General features: G+C 56.5%; 1 protein-coding gene across 1 annotated transcript; it reads left to right on the top strand.

Moving 5' to 3' along the window:
• Positions 1-328: 328 nt before the first annotated feature.
• On the top strand, positions 329-12,261 carry LOC139257829 (acetylcholine receptor subunit beta-like; the record flags this gene model as incomplete). The annotated part of the gene is made up of 3 exons (XM_070874635.1): positions 329-392; positions 8,260-8,399; positions 12,217-12,261. Coding segments are annotated over exons 1-3 (246 nt in total), but the record flags the coding sequence as incomplete, so codon positions are not given.
• Positions 12,262-13,953: the final 1,692 nt, after the last annotated feature.

Below are 13,953 nucleotides of genomic sequence, written 5' to 3'. Positions count from 1 at the left end.
TTCCTAAACAGCGACAGCACAGCAATTTGCAGCCATCCCAACACCCCCCCCCCCACCTTCACTGTCCCTTTAAATGTCCTTCAGAGGGACTTTAAGCCAGAGGAACAGGTGCATGAGCGCCAGGACACTGGAGTAACGGGATCCGGATTCCAGAGGCTGGCCCTGAGGGGGGGGCCCCGCCCACCCTATTGAGCCCTGCTCCAATCAGCGACGCCCGCTGACCAGCCCCGGCCAATCAGCGCGGAGCTAAAAGCCCCGCAGCTAAAAAAAAAGTTTTGGCCAAAGTTGAGAAAAGTTTGTGAAAAGTTTTGGCATCAGTGGCTGGCTGGACATGGGAGGCGCAGGGCTGGCGCTGGGGCTTCAGATTTTCTTCCTCCTTGGAACAGGGGCAGGTAAGAGTCAGTCCCCGGCTCACATAAATCACCCACTTCTCCCGAAACCGACCTGGTTCAGGCAGGATTTAAAGCTGCACTGTAGGTTTTCGAGCTGTTAAATAATAGGCTGGCGAAGCGGCTCATATGGCACAGGGTTATTTTCTACTCATGTATCCAGTGTTTCCAGCTCCTCAGTCACACCGTCTTCAGGTCAGATTTAGCTCCTGGACAACCTTGGATACTGCTCCACGTGAGTTTCAGGATGTGGGGTCAGTTCACGGGCGCGGGGGGGGTTGAATTCCAGTAACCGATGACGAGGGTGACCACCCCATAGCACGACCAGATCGTAACCCAACTAATCCTTCCTACAATCAGCATGCCGAGGTGTGGGGTGTATGGGGGAGTGTTAGAGTGTGTGGGGTATATCACAGTGTTACAGTGAGGGGTGTGGGGTATATCACAGTGTTACAGTGAGGGGTGTGGGGTATATCACAGTGTTACAGTGAGGGGTGTGGGGTATATCACAGTGTTACAGTGAGGGGTGTGGGGTATATCACAGTGTTACAGTGAGGGGTGTGGGGTATATCACAGTGTTACAGTGAGGGGTGTGGGGTATATCACAGTGTTACAGTGAGGGGTGTGGGGTATATCACAGTGTTACAGTGAGGGGTGTGGGGTATATCACAGTGTTACAGTGAGGGGTGTGGGGTATATCACAGTGTTACAGTGAGGGGTGTGGGGTATATCACAGTGTTACAGTGAGGGGTGTGGGGTATATCACAGTGTTGGGGTGTGGAGTATATTACAGTGTGGGGTATATCGGTGTTACAGTGAGGGGTGTGGGGTATATCGGTGTTACAGTGAGGGGTGTGGGGTATATCGGTGTTACAGTGAGGGGTGTGGGGTATATCGGTGTTACAGTGAGGGGTGTGGGGTATATCGGTGTTACAGTGAGGGGTGTGGGGTATATCAGTGTTACAGTGAGGGGTGTGGGGTATATCGGTGTTACAGTGAGGGGTGTGGGGTATATCGGTGTTACAGTGAGGGGTGTGGGTATATCGGTGTTACAGTGAGGAGTGTGGGGTATATCGGTGTTACAGTGAGGGGTGTGGGGTATATCAGTGTTACAGTGAGGGGTGTGGGGTATATCAGTGTTACAGTGAGGGGTGTGGGGTATATCGGTGTTACAGTGAGGGGTGTGGGGTATATCGGTGTTACAGTGAGGGGTGTGGGGTATATCGGTGTTACAGTGAGGGGTGTGGGTTATATCAGAGTGTGTTACTGTAAGGAATGTGTCCGAGCCCAGGAAAAGCTGAGGTGACTGTAGGGTTAATTTTGGGTTTTGCGAGGTTAATTCAGGAACAAAGCCATGTACAGAGAGGAGCAGGTGGATGGGGTCAGACTGTCTGAACAATTCCTCTGCTCCCTGGCCCAGACCACACGAGAATGTGCAATATTCTATTAATAACTGGGTGTGTGATACAATGTAATGGAGTTAAATAATAGTTGGGGGGGTTAGGCTATACGTACGGCACAGAAACAGGCCATTGGGCCCAACCAGTCCGTGCCAGCGTTTATGCTCCACTCGAGCCTCTACCCGTCTTTCCTCATCTCACTCTATCGGCATAACCCTCTATTCCCTTCTCCCCCATGCGCTTGTCCAGCCTCCCCTTAAATGCATCGATACTATTCGCCTCAACCCCTCCCTGTGGCAGCGAGTTCCACATTCTCACCGCTCTCTGGGTAAAGAAGTTTCTCCCGAATTCCCCGAATTGGATTTAAGAACATAAGAAATAGGAGCAGGAGTCGGCCATACGGCCCCTCGAGCCTGCTCCGCCATTTAATAAGATCATGGCTGATCTGATCATGGACTCAGCTCCACTTCCCCGCCTGCTCCCCATAACCCCTTATCATTTAAGAAACTGTCTATTTCTGTCTTAAATATATTCAATGTCCCAGCTTCCCCAGCTCTCTGAGGCAGTGAATTCCACAGATTTACAACCCTCAGAGAGAAGAAATTTCTCCTCATCTCAGTTTTAAATGGGTGACCCCTTATTCTAAGATCATGCCCCCTAGTTCTAGTCTCCCCCATCAGTGGAAACATCCTCTCTGCATCCACCTTGTCAAGCCCCCTCATAATTTTATACGTTTCGATAAGATCACCTCTCATTCTTCTGAATTCCAATGACTAGAGGCCCAACCTATTCAACCTTTCCTCATAAGTCAACCCCCTCATCCCCGGAATCAACCGAGTGAACCTTCTCTGAACTGCCTTCAAAGCAAGTATATCCTTTCGTAAATATGGAAGCCAAAACTGCACGCAGTACTCCAGGTGTGGCCTCACCAATATCCTGTCTAACTGTAGCAAGACTTCCCTACTTTTATACTCCGTCCCCTTTGCAATAAAGGCCAAAATTCCATTGACCTTCCTGATCACTTGCTGTACCTGCATACTAACCTTTTGTGTTTCATGCACAAGGACCCCCAGGTCCCGCTGTACTGCGGCACTTTGCAATCTTTCTCCACTTAAATAATAACTTGCTCTTTGATTTTTTTTCTGCCAAAGTGCATGACCTCACACTTTCCAACATTATACTTCATCTGCCAAATTTTTACCCACTCACTTAGCCTGTCTGTGTCCTTTTGCAGATTTTTTGTGTCCTCCTCACACATTGCTTTTCCTCCCAACCTTGTATTGTCAGCAAACTTGGCTACGTTACACTCCGTCCCTTCCTCCAAATCGTCAATATAGATTGTAAATAGTTGGGGGCCCAGCACTGATCCCTGCGGCACCCCACTAGTTACTGGTTGCCAACCAGGGAATGAACCATTTATCCCGACTCTGTTTTCTGTGAGTTAGCCAATGCTCTATCCATGCTAATATATTACCCCCAACCCCGTGAACTTTTATCTTGGTAACGATCTTTTATTGATGGCCTCTAGTTATGCTCTTCCCCACAAGTGGAAACACTCTCTCTGTATCCACTCCATCAAAACCTTTCACCATTTTCAAGACCTCTATTAGGTCACCCCTCAGCTGCCTCTTTTATCAAACGAAAAGAGACTCAGCCTGTTCAACCTTTCCTGATACGTCTACCCTCGCACTTCTGGTATCATCCTTTGAAAATGTTGTATTATCCAACCATGAATGGCCACCGTTAATATTCCACCAGGGTCGAACCAGCACAGACATTGACGGCAATGAAGGAGACTATTAGGTCTGTGCTCAATGTTCCACAGTTTGGTGCATTTTAGGCCAGGCGAGTCACGGCTCCAGAGAAAAGAACATAAGAATTAGGAGCAGGAGTCGGCCATTCAATATCATGGCTGATCTTTGACCTCGACTCCACTTTCCCGCCCGATCCCCATATCCCTCGCTTCCCTTAATATCCAAAAATCTATCTATCTCTGCCTTGAATATACTCAACGACTGGGCCTCCACAGCCCTCTGGGGCAAAGAGTTCCAAAGATTCACCACCCTCCGAGTGAAGAAATTTCTCCTCATCTCAGTCCTAAAAGGCCGACCCCTTATCCTGAGACTGTGTGACCCCTGGTTCTAGACTCCCCAGCCCGGGGGAAACACCCTCCCTGCATCTACCCTGTCGAGCCCCGTAAGAACATTTCAATGAGATCACCTCTCATTCTTCTAAACTCCAGAGAATATTGGCCCGGTCTGCTCAATCTCTCCTCATCGGACAATCCCCCCATCCCAGGAATCAGTCTGGTGAACCTTCGTCGCACTCCCTCTGTGGCATGTATATCCTTCCTCAGGTAAGGAGACCCAAACTGTACACAATACTCCAGGTGTGGTCTCACCAGGGCCCGGTATAATTGCAGTAAGACGTCTTTACTCTTATACTCAAATCCTCTCTTAATAGAAGATGGTCATTGTTGTTTACAAGGAGACTTAGTTCTAGCACTTCCAACTTTTGGGGACGATTGACAGGGTGGTCAGTTTGGCCGGGAGTGTCATCGACATATCAGAATTCACAGCTCACCAGCTCCATCTACTCCTGACCCGTGTCTGGATGGGTTTTACCGGCATTTCTAGAGCCGGGTTGGTGCGTGAAGGGAAGAAAGGGGAAAGCGATTAAATTCTGGCTAGAGAGGAAAGAAAGACTTGCATTTATATAGTGCCTTTCATGACCACCGGACGTCCCAAAGCACTTTACAGCCAATGAAGTACTTTTGGAGTGTTGTAATGCAGAAAATCCCAATTTGCGCACAGCAAGCTCCCACAAACGGCTATGTGACAACCCAGATAATCTGTTTTCAGCGATGTTGGTTGAGGGATAGATTTTGGCCCCAGGACACCTGCTCTTCTTCGAAATAGTGGCCATGGGATTTTTTTACGCCCACCTGAGGGGGCAGACGGGGCCTCGGTTTAATTGTCTCATCGAAAGACGGCACCTCCGACAGTGCGGCGCTCCCTCGGCACTGCCCCTCCGACAGTGCGGCGCTCCCTCGGCACTGCCCCTCCGACAGTGCGGCGCTCCCTCGGCACTGCCCCTCCGACAGTGCGGCGCTCCCTCGGCACTGCCCCTCCGACAGTGCGGCGCTCCCTCGGCACTGCCCCTCCGACAGTGCGGCGCTCCCTCGGCACTGCCCCTCCGACAGTGCGGCGCTCCCTCGGCACTGCCCCTCCGACAGTGCGGCGCTCCCTCGGCACTGCCCCTCCGACAGTGCGGCGCTCCCTCGGCACTGCCCCTCCGACAGTGCGGCGCTCCCTCGGCACTGCCCCTCCGACAGTGCGCCGCTCCCTCGGCACTGCCCCTCCGACAGTGCGGCGCTCCCTCGGCACTGCCCCTCCGACAGTGCGCCGCTCCCTCGGCACTGCCCCTCCGACAGTGCGCCGCTCCCTCTGCACTGCCCCTCCGACAGTGCGCCGCTCCCTCTGCACTGCCCCTCCGACAGTGCGGCGCTCCCTCGGCACTGCCCCTCCGACAGTGCGGCGCTCCCTCAGCACTGCACTGGGAGTGTCGGCCTCGATTTCTGTGCTCAAGTCGCTGGAGTGGGATTTGAACCCACAACCTTCTGACTCAGAGGCGAGAGAGTGCTGCCCACTGAGCCACGGCTGACAGGGCAGTGCCCTGTGTAGTTCGGAGCCACAAACTCCGTTCCCCCAGCCACTGACTCCAGCCCCCACCTCAACATCTGTCTGAGGCTGAACCAGACTGTTCGCAATCTTGGTGTCATATTCCGACCACATATCCGCAGCATAACTACACCCGCCTATTTCCACCTCCGTAACATCGCCCGTCTCCGCCCCTGCCTCAGCTCATCCGCTGCTGAAGCCCTCGTCCATGCCTTTGTTACCTCCAGTCTTGACTATTCCAACACACTCCTGGCTGGCCTCCCACATTCTACCCGACGTAAACTAGAGGTGATCCAAAACTTGACTGCCCCGTGTCCTAACTCGCACCGAGTCCCGCTCACCCATCGCCCACTGTGCTCGCTGCCCCGTGTCCTAACTCGCACCGAGTCCCGCTCACCCATCACCCCCTGTGCTCGCTGACCCCGTGTCCTAACTCGCACCGAGTCCCGCTCACCCATCACCCCCTGTGCTCGCTGACCCCGTGCCCTAACTCGCACCGAGTCCCGCTCACCCATCACCCCCTGTGCTCGCTGACCCACATTGGCTTCCTGGTTAAACAACGCCTTGATTTTCAAAATTCTCATCCTGGTTTTCAAATCCCTCCATGGCCCTCGCCCCCTCCCTATCTCTGTAATCTCCTCCAGCCCCACAACCCCCTGAGATGTCTGCGCTCCTCTAATTCTGCCCTCCTGACCATCCCTGATTATAATCACTCCACCATCGGTGGCTTGCCTTCTGTTACCTGGGCCCCAAGCTCTGGAACTCCCTCCCTAAACCTCTCCGCCTCTCTTTCCTCCTTTTAAGACACTCCTTAAAACCGACCTCTCTGACCAAGCTTTTGGTCATCGGCCCTAATTTCTCCTTATGGGGCTCGGTGTCAAACATTTGTTGTATCGCTGCTGCGGAGCGCCTTGGGGTGTTTTACTACGTTAAAGGTGCTATATAAATACAAGTTGTTGTTGTTGTTGTTGAGCCACTATGTGGAAGCTCCCAGATTGAAACCTGTGTTGAGTTGGGCCAGAACTAGCTTCCCGGGTCTAAAGGGACAGGGTCCCATTTTGGGAAGCCTCTGTCTGTGTTGTGGAGTCCACTTGAGGACAGGATTGTGGTTGGCTGTGATCCCCTCTGTAGTCGAATAGCTGGCTGTGTCTCATGAAGAACCTCCAGACAGTGAAGTAGCTGAGGGGACCTGCCTTCGCTGCAAATGGGCCCCAGCACCGTCTCGTGCCTTCAGACACGAACGGGAGGAAATTGACTGAGGGAAGGGAGGGAGGGAGGGAGGGAGGAAGTGTCAGGGAGGGAGAGATGGGTGCGAGGGGAGTGTGTTGGGGGGTGCGAGGGGAGTGTGTGGGGGGGTGCGAGGGGAGTGTGTGGGGGGGGCGCGAGGGGAGTGTGTGTGTGTGGGGGGGGGGCGAGGGGAGTGTGTGTGTGTGTGGGGGGGTGAGGGGAGTGTGTGTGTGTGTGGGGGGGGCGAGGGGAGTGTGTGTGTGTGTGTGGGGGGGCGAGAGGAGTGTGTGTGTGTGGGGGGGCGAGGGGAGTGTGTGTGTGTGGGAGGGCGAGGGGAGTGTGTGTGTGTGGGAGGGCGAGAGGAGTGTGTGTGTGTGGGGGGGGCGAGAGGAGTGTGTGTGTGTGTGTGTGTGTGTGGGGGTGAGGGGAGTGTGTGTGTGTGGGGGGGCGAGGGGAGTGTGTGTGTGTGTGTGTGTGGGGGCGAGGGGAGTGTGTATGTGTGTGGGGGCGAGGGGAGTGTGTGTGTGGGGGCGAGGGGAGTGTGTGTGTGGGGGCCAGGGGAGTGTGTGTGTGTGTGTGGGGGCGAGGGGAGTGTGTGTGTGTGTGGGGGCGAGGGGAGTGTGTGTGTGGGGGTCAGGGGAGTGTGTGTGTGTGTGGGGGCGAGGGGAGTGTGTGTGTGTGTGTGGGGGCGAGGGGAGTGTGTGTGTGTGTGGGGTCAGGGGAGTGTGTGTGTGTGTGGGGGTCAGGGGAGTGTGTGTGTGTGTGTGTGTGGGGGCGAGGGGAGTGCGTGGGGGGGGCGAGGGGAGTGTGGGGGGGCGAGGGGAGTGTGGAGGGGCGAGGGGAGTGTGTGTGTGTGGGGGCGAGGGGAGTGTGTGTGTGTGTGGGGGCGAGGGGAGTGTGTGTGTGTGTGGGGGTCAGGGGAGTGTGTGTGTGTGTGGGGGCCAGGGGAGTGTGTGTGTGTGTGTGGGGGCGAGGGGAGTGTGTGTGTGTGTGTGGTCAGGGGAGTGTGTGTGTGTGTGTGTGTGTGTGTGGGGGTCAGGGGAGTGTGTGTGTGTGTGTGGGGGCGAGGGGAGTGTGTGGGGGGGGGCGAGGGGAGTGTGGGGGGGCGAGGGGAGTGTGGAGGGGCGAGGGGAGTGTGTGTGGGGGGGGGCGCGAGGGGAGTGTGCGTGTGTGTGTGGGGGGGGGGCGCGAGGGGAGTGTGTGTGGGGGGGGGGGCGCGCGAGGGGAGTGTGCGTGTGTGTGTGGGGGGGGGCGCGAGGGGAGTGTGCGTGTGTGTGTGGGGGGGGAGGGCGCGAGGGGAGTGTGTGTGTGTGGGGCGGGGGGCGCGAGGGGAGTGTGTGTGTGTGTGTGGGGGGGGGGCGCGAGGGGAGTGTGCGTGTGTGTGTGTGTGTGGGCGCGAGGGGAGTGTGCGTGTGGTGTGTGTGTGTGTGTGTGTAGTGAGCGGGGCTGGGAGGGGAGTGAGCGGGGTGTGTGGGGGGGTGGTGGGGGGAGTGAGCGGGGTGGAGGGAGGAGCTGAACAGCAACCGGTTGTTAAATGAACCGTTCTTGAACCTTGACCCCCAGGTGTGGCGGCATCCGAGGCAGAGAAGCGTCTCCTCAACAAGCTCTTCGAAAGCTACAATGGAGAGGTGCGGCCGGCCCAGACGGCGGATGAGAAGGTGACGGTGAGGGTGGGGATGACCCTCTTACAGCTCATCAGTCTGGTAAGTGTCCGGGCCACAGGAACAGGAGGAGGCCATTTAGCCCGTCCAGCCAGCCCGCCAGTCAATGTGATCATGGCTGATCTGTGCCCAACTCCATTTAACCGCCTTTGTTCCCGATACCCCGATACCCAACAAATATATCTCGATCTGAGTCTTCAAAGCTTCAATTGACCCTCAGCATTTGGGGGGGGGAAGAGAGTTCCAGACTCTTTCCCCCCCCCCCACTTTGTGTGAAGAAGTGTTTCCTAACATCACCCCTGAACGGCCTGGCTCTAATTTTAAGATTGTGCTCAAGTCCCTGGAGTAAAGCTCCCTCTACACTGTCCCATCAAACACTCCCAGGGCAGGTACAGCACGGGGTTAGATACAGAGTAAAGCTCCCTCTACAGTGTCCCATCAAACACTCCCAGGGCAGGTACAGCACGGGGTTAGATACAGAGTAAAGCTCCCTCTACACTGTCCCATCAAACACTCCCAGGGCAGGTACAGCACGGGGTTAGATACAGAGTAAAGCTCCCTCTACACTGTCCCATCAAACACTCCCAGGGCAGGTACAGCACGGGGTTAGATGCAGAGTAAAGCTCCCTCTACACTGTCCCATCAAACACTCCCAGGGCAGGTACAGCACGGGGTTAGATACACAGTAAATCTTCCTCTACACTGTCCCATCAAACACTCCCAGGGCAGGTACAGCACGGGTTAGATACAGAGTAAAGCTCCCTCTACACTGTCCCATCAAACTCTCCTAGGGCAGGTACAGCACGGGGTTAGATACAGAGTAAAGCTCCCTCTACACTGTCCCATCAAACACTCCCAGGGCAGGTACAGCACGGGGTTAGATACAGAGTAAAGCTCCCTCTACACTGTCCCATCAAACACTCCCAGGGCAGGTACAGGGGGTTAGATACAGAGTTAAGCTCCCTCTACACCGTCCCATCAAACACTCCCAGGGCAGGTACAGCACGGGGTTAGATGCAGAGTAAAGCTCCCTCTACACTGTCCCATCAAACACTCCCAGGGCAGGTACAGCACGGGTTAGATACAGAGTAAAGCTCCCTCTACACTGTCCCATCAAACACACCCAGGGCAGGTACAGCACGGGGTTAGATACAGAGTAAAGCTCCCTCTACACTGTCCCATCACACACTCCCAGGGCAGGTACAGCACGGGGTTAGATGCAGAGTAAAGCTCCCTCTACACTGTCCCATCAAACACTCCCAGGGCAGGTACAGCACGGGTTAGATACAGAGTAAAGCTCCCTCTACACTGTCCCATCAAACACACCCAGGGCAGGTACAGCATGGGGTTAGACACCCGAGGTCAGGGTTGGCTCCGCCGATGGTGCGGTGGTTAAATTAACCGGCTGGTGCTCCGGACACCCCCAGCTGTGAGCTGCTGGACCTCAGCTCCTGCGTTGGCGCCTCGACCCTTGAGGTCGGTGAGAGGCTGGGGCGGTGGGGGGGTGCGTGGGGGCAGTACCCACAGGGGTTCCCGCTCCCGGAAAAAGGCAGGGCGGTGGTAGAAGAGGAAAGCAGTGGTGCGAAGGCCCATGTGGTCGAATAGCCGGTTGCTGCAGGTCGCGGCCCACACAGGAAGAATGGGCGGTTGAGTGGGGGGAGGGTAATTCATGTGGTGGGGGTGGGAGAACCGAGAAATATTTGGCAAAACCACCCCCCCCACCTCCAGTTGGATAATGGCCAACCAAAGGCATCAGCGTCGGAAGGAAATCGGACTCCAGCTGATGTTCCGGTCCTCTGGAATGCCGTGCTCTCCTCCACATCCGGCAGCCGCGATGATCGAGGCCAGAAGCCCAGCTGTCCCCGTCGCTCTTGGCAACGGGGCCTAGTCTGCCTAGGCTAGGCCTCTGACCCCATTCTCCCTCTGTTCCCCCCCCACCCCCCCCACCCCCCGGGGCGCGGATGCTTCACGACCTCTAGTTAGCCGTCCAGATTTAACGCCTCTCCGTCTGGCTTGGGAGAATCGAGGCCCTGTCTACTTTTGTGCAGAACCTCCTCCTGGAGCCAGACAGCCAGGCATTGTGGCTGGTGACGGCGGGGAGGGAATGACAGCTGGGAATGTGACCCCAAGCCGGCTGGCAGTAAATATTCCCGACACCTGCCGGGAATTCCAAGGCTGCAATCCGTGACTCGGGCACTAAATTCTAAAAGAAAGACTTGCATTTATATAGCGCCTTTCATGACCACCGGACATCTCAAAGCACTTCACAGCCGATGAAATACTTTATGGAGGGTAGTCACTGTTGTAATGTGGGAAACGCCAATTTGTGCACAGCAAGCTCCCACACACAGCGATCTGATCATGGCCCGATAATTTAGTGATGATGATTTGAGGGATAAATATTGGTCTCAAGACACCGGGGAGAACTCCCCTGCTCTTCTTCCAATAGTACCTGAGGGATCTTTTACATCTGCCTGAGAGGGCAGTCGGGGCCCTCGGTTTAACGTCTCACCTGAAAGACGGCCCCTCCGACAGTGCGGCGCTCCCTCAGCACGGCCCCTCCGACAGTGCGGCGCTCCCTCAGCACGGCCCCTCCGACAGTGCGGCGCTCCCTCGGCACGGCCCCTCCGACAGTGCGGCGCTCCCTCGGCACGGCCCCTCCGACAGTGCGGCGCTCCCTCGGCACAGCCCCTCCGACAGTGCGGCGCTCCCTCAGCACTGCCCCTCCGACAGTGCGGCGCTCCCTCAGCACGGCCCCTCCGACAGTGCGGCGCTCCCTCAGCACGGCCCCTCCGACAGTGCGGCGCTCCCTCAGCACGGCCCCTCCGACAGTGCGGCGCTCCCTCGGCACGGCCCCTCCGACAGTGCGGCGCTCCCTCGGCACGGCCCCTCCGACAGTGCGGCGCTCCCTCGGCACCGCCCCTCCGACGGTGCGGCGCTCCCTCGGCACGGCCCCTCCGACGGTGCGGCACTCCCTCAGTACTGCCCCTCCGACAGTGCGGCGCTCCCTCAGCACGGCCCCTCCGACAGTGCGGCGCTCCCTCAGTACTGCCCCTCCGACAGTGCGGCGCTCCCTCAGTACTGCCCCTCCGACAGTGCGGTGCTCCCTCAGTACTGCCCCTCCGACAGTGCGGCGCTCCCTCAGTACTGCCCCTCCGACAGTGCGGCACTCCCTCAGTACTGCCCCTCCGACAGTGCGGCGCTCCCTCAGTACTGCCCCTCCGACAGTGCGGCGCTCCCTCAGCACGGCCCCTCCGACAGTGCGGCGCTCCCTCAGCACGGCCCCTCCGACGGTGCGGCGCTCCCTCAGCACGGCCCCTCCGACAGTGCGGCGCTCCCTCAGCACTGCCCCTCCGACAGTGCGGCGCTCCCTCAGCACTGCCCCTCCGACAGTGCGGCGCTCCCTCAGCACTGCACTGGGAGTGTCGGCCTGGATTTTTGTGCTCAAGTCCCTGGAGTGAGACTCGAACCCACAACCTCCTGACTCGGAGGTGAGGGAGAGAGAGTGCTGCCCACTGAGCCACGGCTGACACACGAGGGTAAAGTTGTTTGATATCCGAGCCCCTGATCGGGTCACGGCCGAGCGAGGTGAGGCCGAGGAATTTCCTCGGGAGCGGGTCCATGCTCCGCTGCCGTGACCCCGGCTGGAAGTGGGTTATCCGACCGGGACAGCCCTCACCTCGCCCTCACAACATATCCCTTCCCCCCCCCCCCACCCCCACCTCCTCATGTGTTTATCGAGTTTCCCCGTCAATGCTTTTCACCTCATACACTCCCCTGGGGTCGCCAGTTCCACATTCCAATTGGGAAAATGTTAATTCTGATCATTTCTTTCCCCCCCCCCCACCCCTCCCAACAGAATGAAAAGGACGAGGAGATGACCACAAACGTGTACATGAACATGGTAGGCCGTCGGCTTTGACTCTCTCTCTATTTCTGCCCACACAAGGGGCAATGGGGGATGTAGGACATCCCATAATACTCACACAGGGGTAATGGGGATTATAGGACATCCCATAATACCCACATAAGGAAAATGGGGATTATCATCATCATAGGCAGTCCCTCGGAGTCGAGGAAGACTTGCTTCCACTCTAAAAGTGAGTTCTCAGGTGACTGAACAGTCCGATACGAGGACCACAGTCTCTGTCGCAGGTGGGACAGACAGTGGTTGAGGGAAGGGGTGGGTGGGACTGGTTTGCCGCACGCTCCTTCCGCTGCCTGCGCTTGCTTTCTGCACGCTCTCGGCGATGAGACTCGAGGTGCTCAGCGCCCTCCCGGATGCACTTCCCCCACTGAGGGCGGACTGGTCTTTGGCCCAGGGTACTCCCAGGTGTCGGTGGGGATGTCGCACTTTATCAGGGAGGCTTTGAGGGTGGTCCCTTGTAACGTTTCCTCTGCCCACCTGGGGTCGCTTGCCGTGTAGGAGTTCCGAGTAGAGCGCTTGCTTTGGGAGTCTCGTGTCAGGGACATGCGGACAATGTGGCCCGCCCAACGGAGCTGGTCGAGTGTGGTCAGTGCTTCGATGCTGGGGATGTTGGCCTGGTCGAGGACACTAACGTTGGTGCGTCTGTCCTCCCGGGGGATTTGTAGGATCTTGCGGAGACATCGCTGGTGGTATTTCTCCAGCGACTTGAGGTGTCTACTGTACATGGTCCACGTCTCTGAGCCATACAGGAGGGCGGGTATCACTACAGCCCTGTAGACCATGAGCTTGGTGACAGTTTTGAGGGCCTGGTCTTCAAACACTCTTTTCCTCAGGCGGCCGAAGGCTGCACTGGCGCACTGGTGTTGGATCTCGTCGTCAATGTCTGCCCTTGTTTATAAGAGGCTCCCGAGGTATGGGAAATGGATATAGGACATCCCATAATACCCACATAGGGGCAATGGGGATTATAGGACATCCCATAATACCCACATAGGGGCAATGGGGATTATAGGACATCCCATAATACCCACATAGGGGGCAATGGGGATTATAGGAGATCCCATAATACCCACATAGGGGCAATGAGGATTATGGGACATCCCATAATACCCACATAGGGGGCAATGGGGATTATAGGACATCCCATAATACCCACATAGGGGGCAATGGGGATATGGGACATCCCATAATACCCACATAGGGGGCAATGGGGATATGGGACATCCCATAATACCCACATAGGGGGCAATGGGGATTATAGGACATCCCATAATACCCACATAGGGGGCAATGGGGATATGGGACATCCCATAATACCCACATAGGGGGCAATGGGGATATGGGACATCCCATAATACCCACATAGGGGGCAATGGGGATTATAGGACATCCCATAATACCCACATAGGGGGCAATGGGGATATGGGACATCCCATAATACCCACATAGGGGGCAATGGGGATATGGGACATCCCATAATACCCACATAGGGGGCAATGGGGATTATAGGACATCCCATAATACCCACATAGGGGGCAATGGGGATATGGGACATCCCATAATACCCACATAGGGGGCAATGGGGATATGGGACATCCCATAATACCCACATAGGGGGCAGTGGGGATTATAGGACATCCCATAATACCCACATAGGGGGCAATGGGG

Source organism: Pristiophorus japonicus, unplaced genomic scaffold, assembly GCF_044704955.1.
Source record: "Pristiophorus japonicus isolate sPriJap1 unplaced genomic scaffold, sPriJap1.hap1 HAP1_SCAFFOLD_910, whole genome shotgun sequence".
Lineage (NCBI taxonomy): Eukaryota > Metazoa > Chordata > Chondrichthyes > Pristiophoridae > Pristiophorus > Pristiophorus japonicus.
The sequence above is the reverse complement of the archived record's forward strand: the minus strand, read 5'-3'. Positions and strand labels throughout refer to the sequence as shown.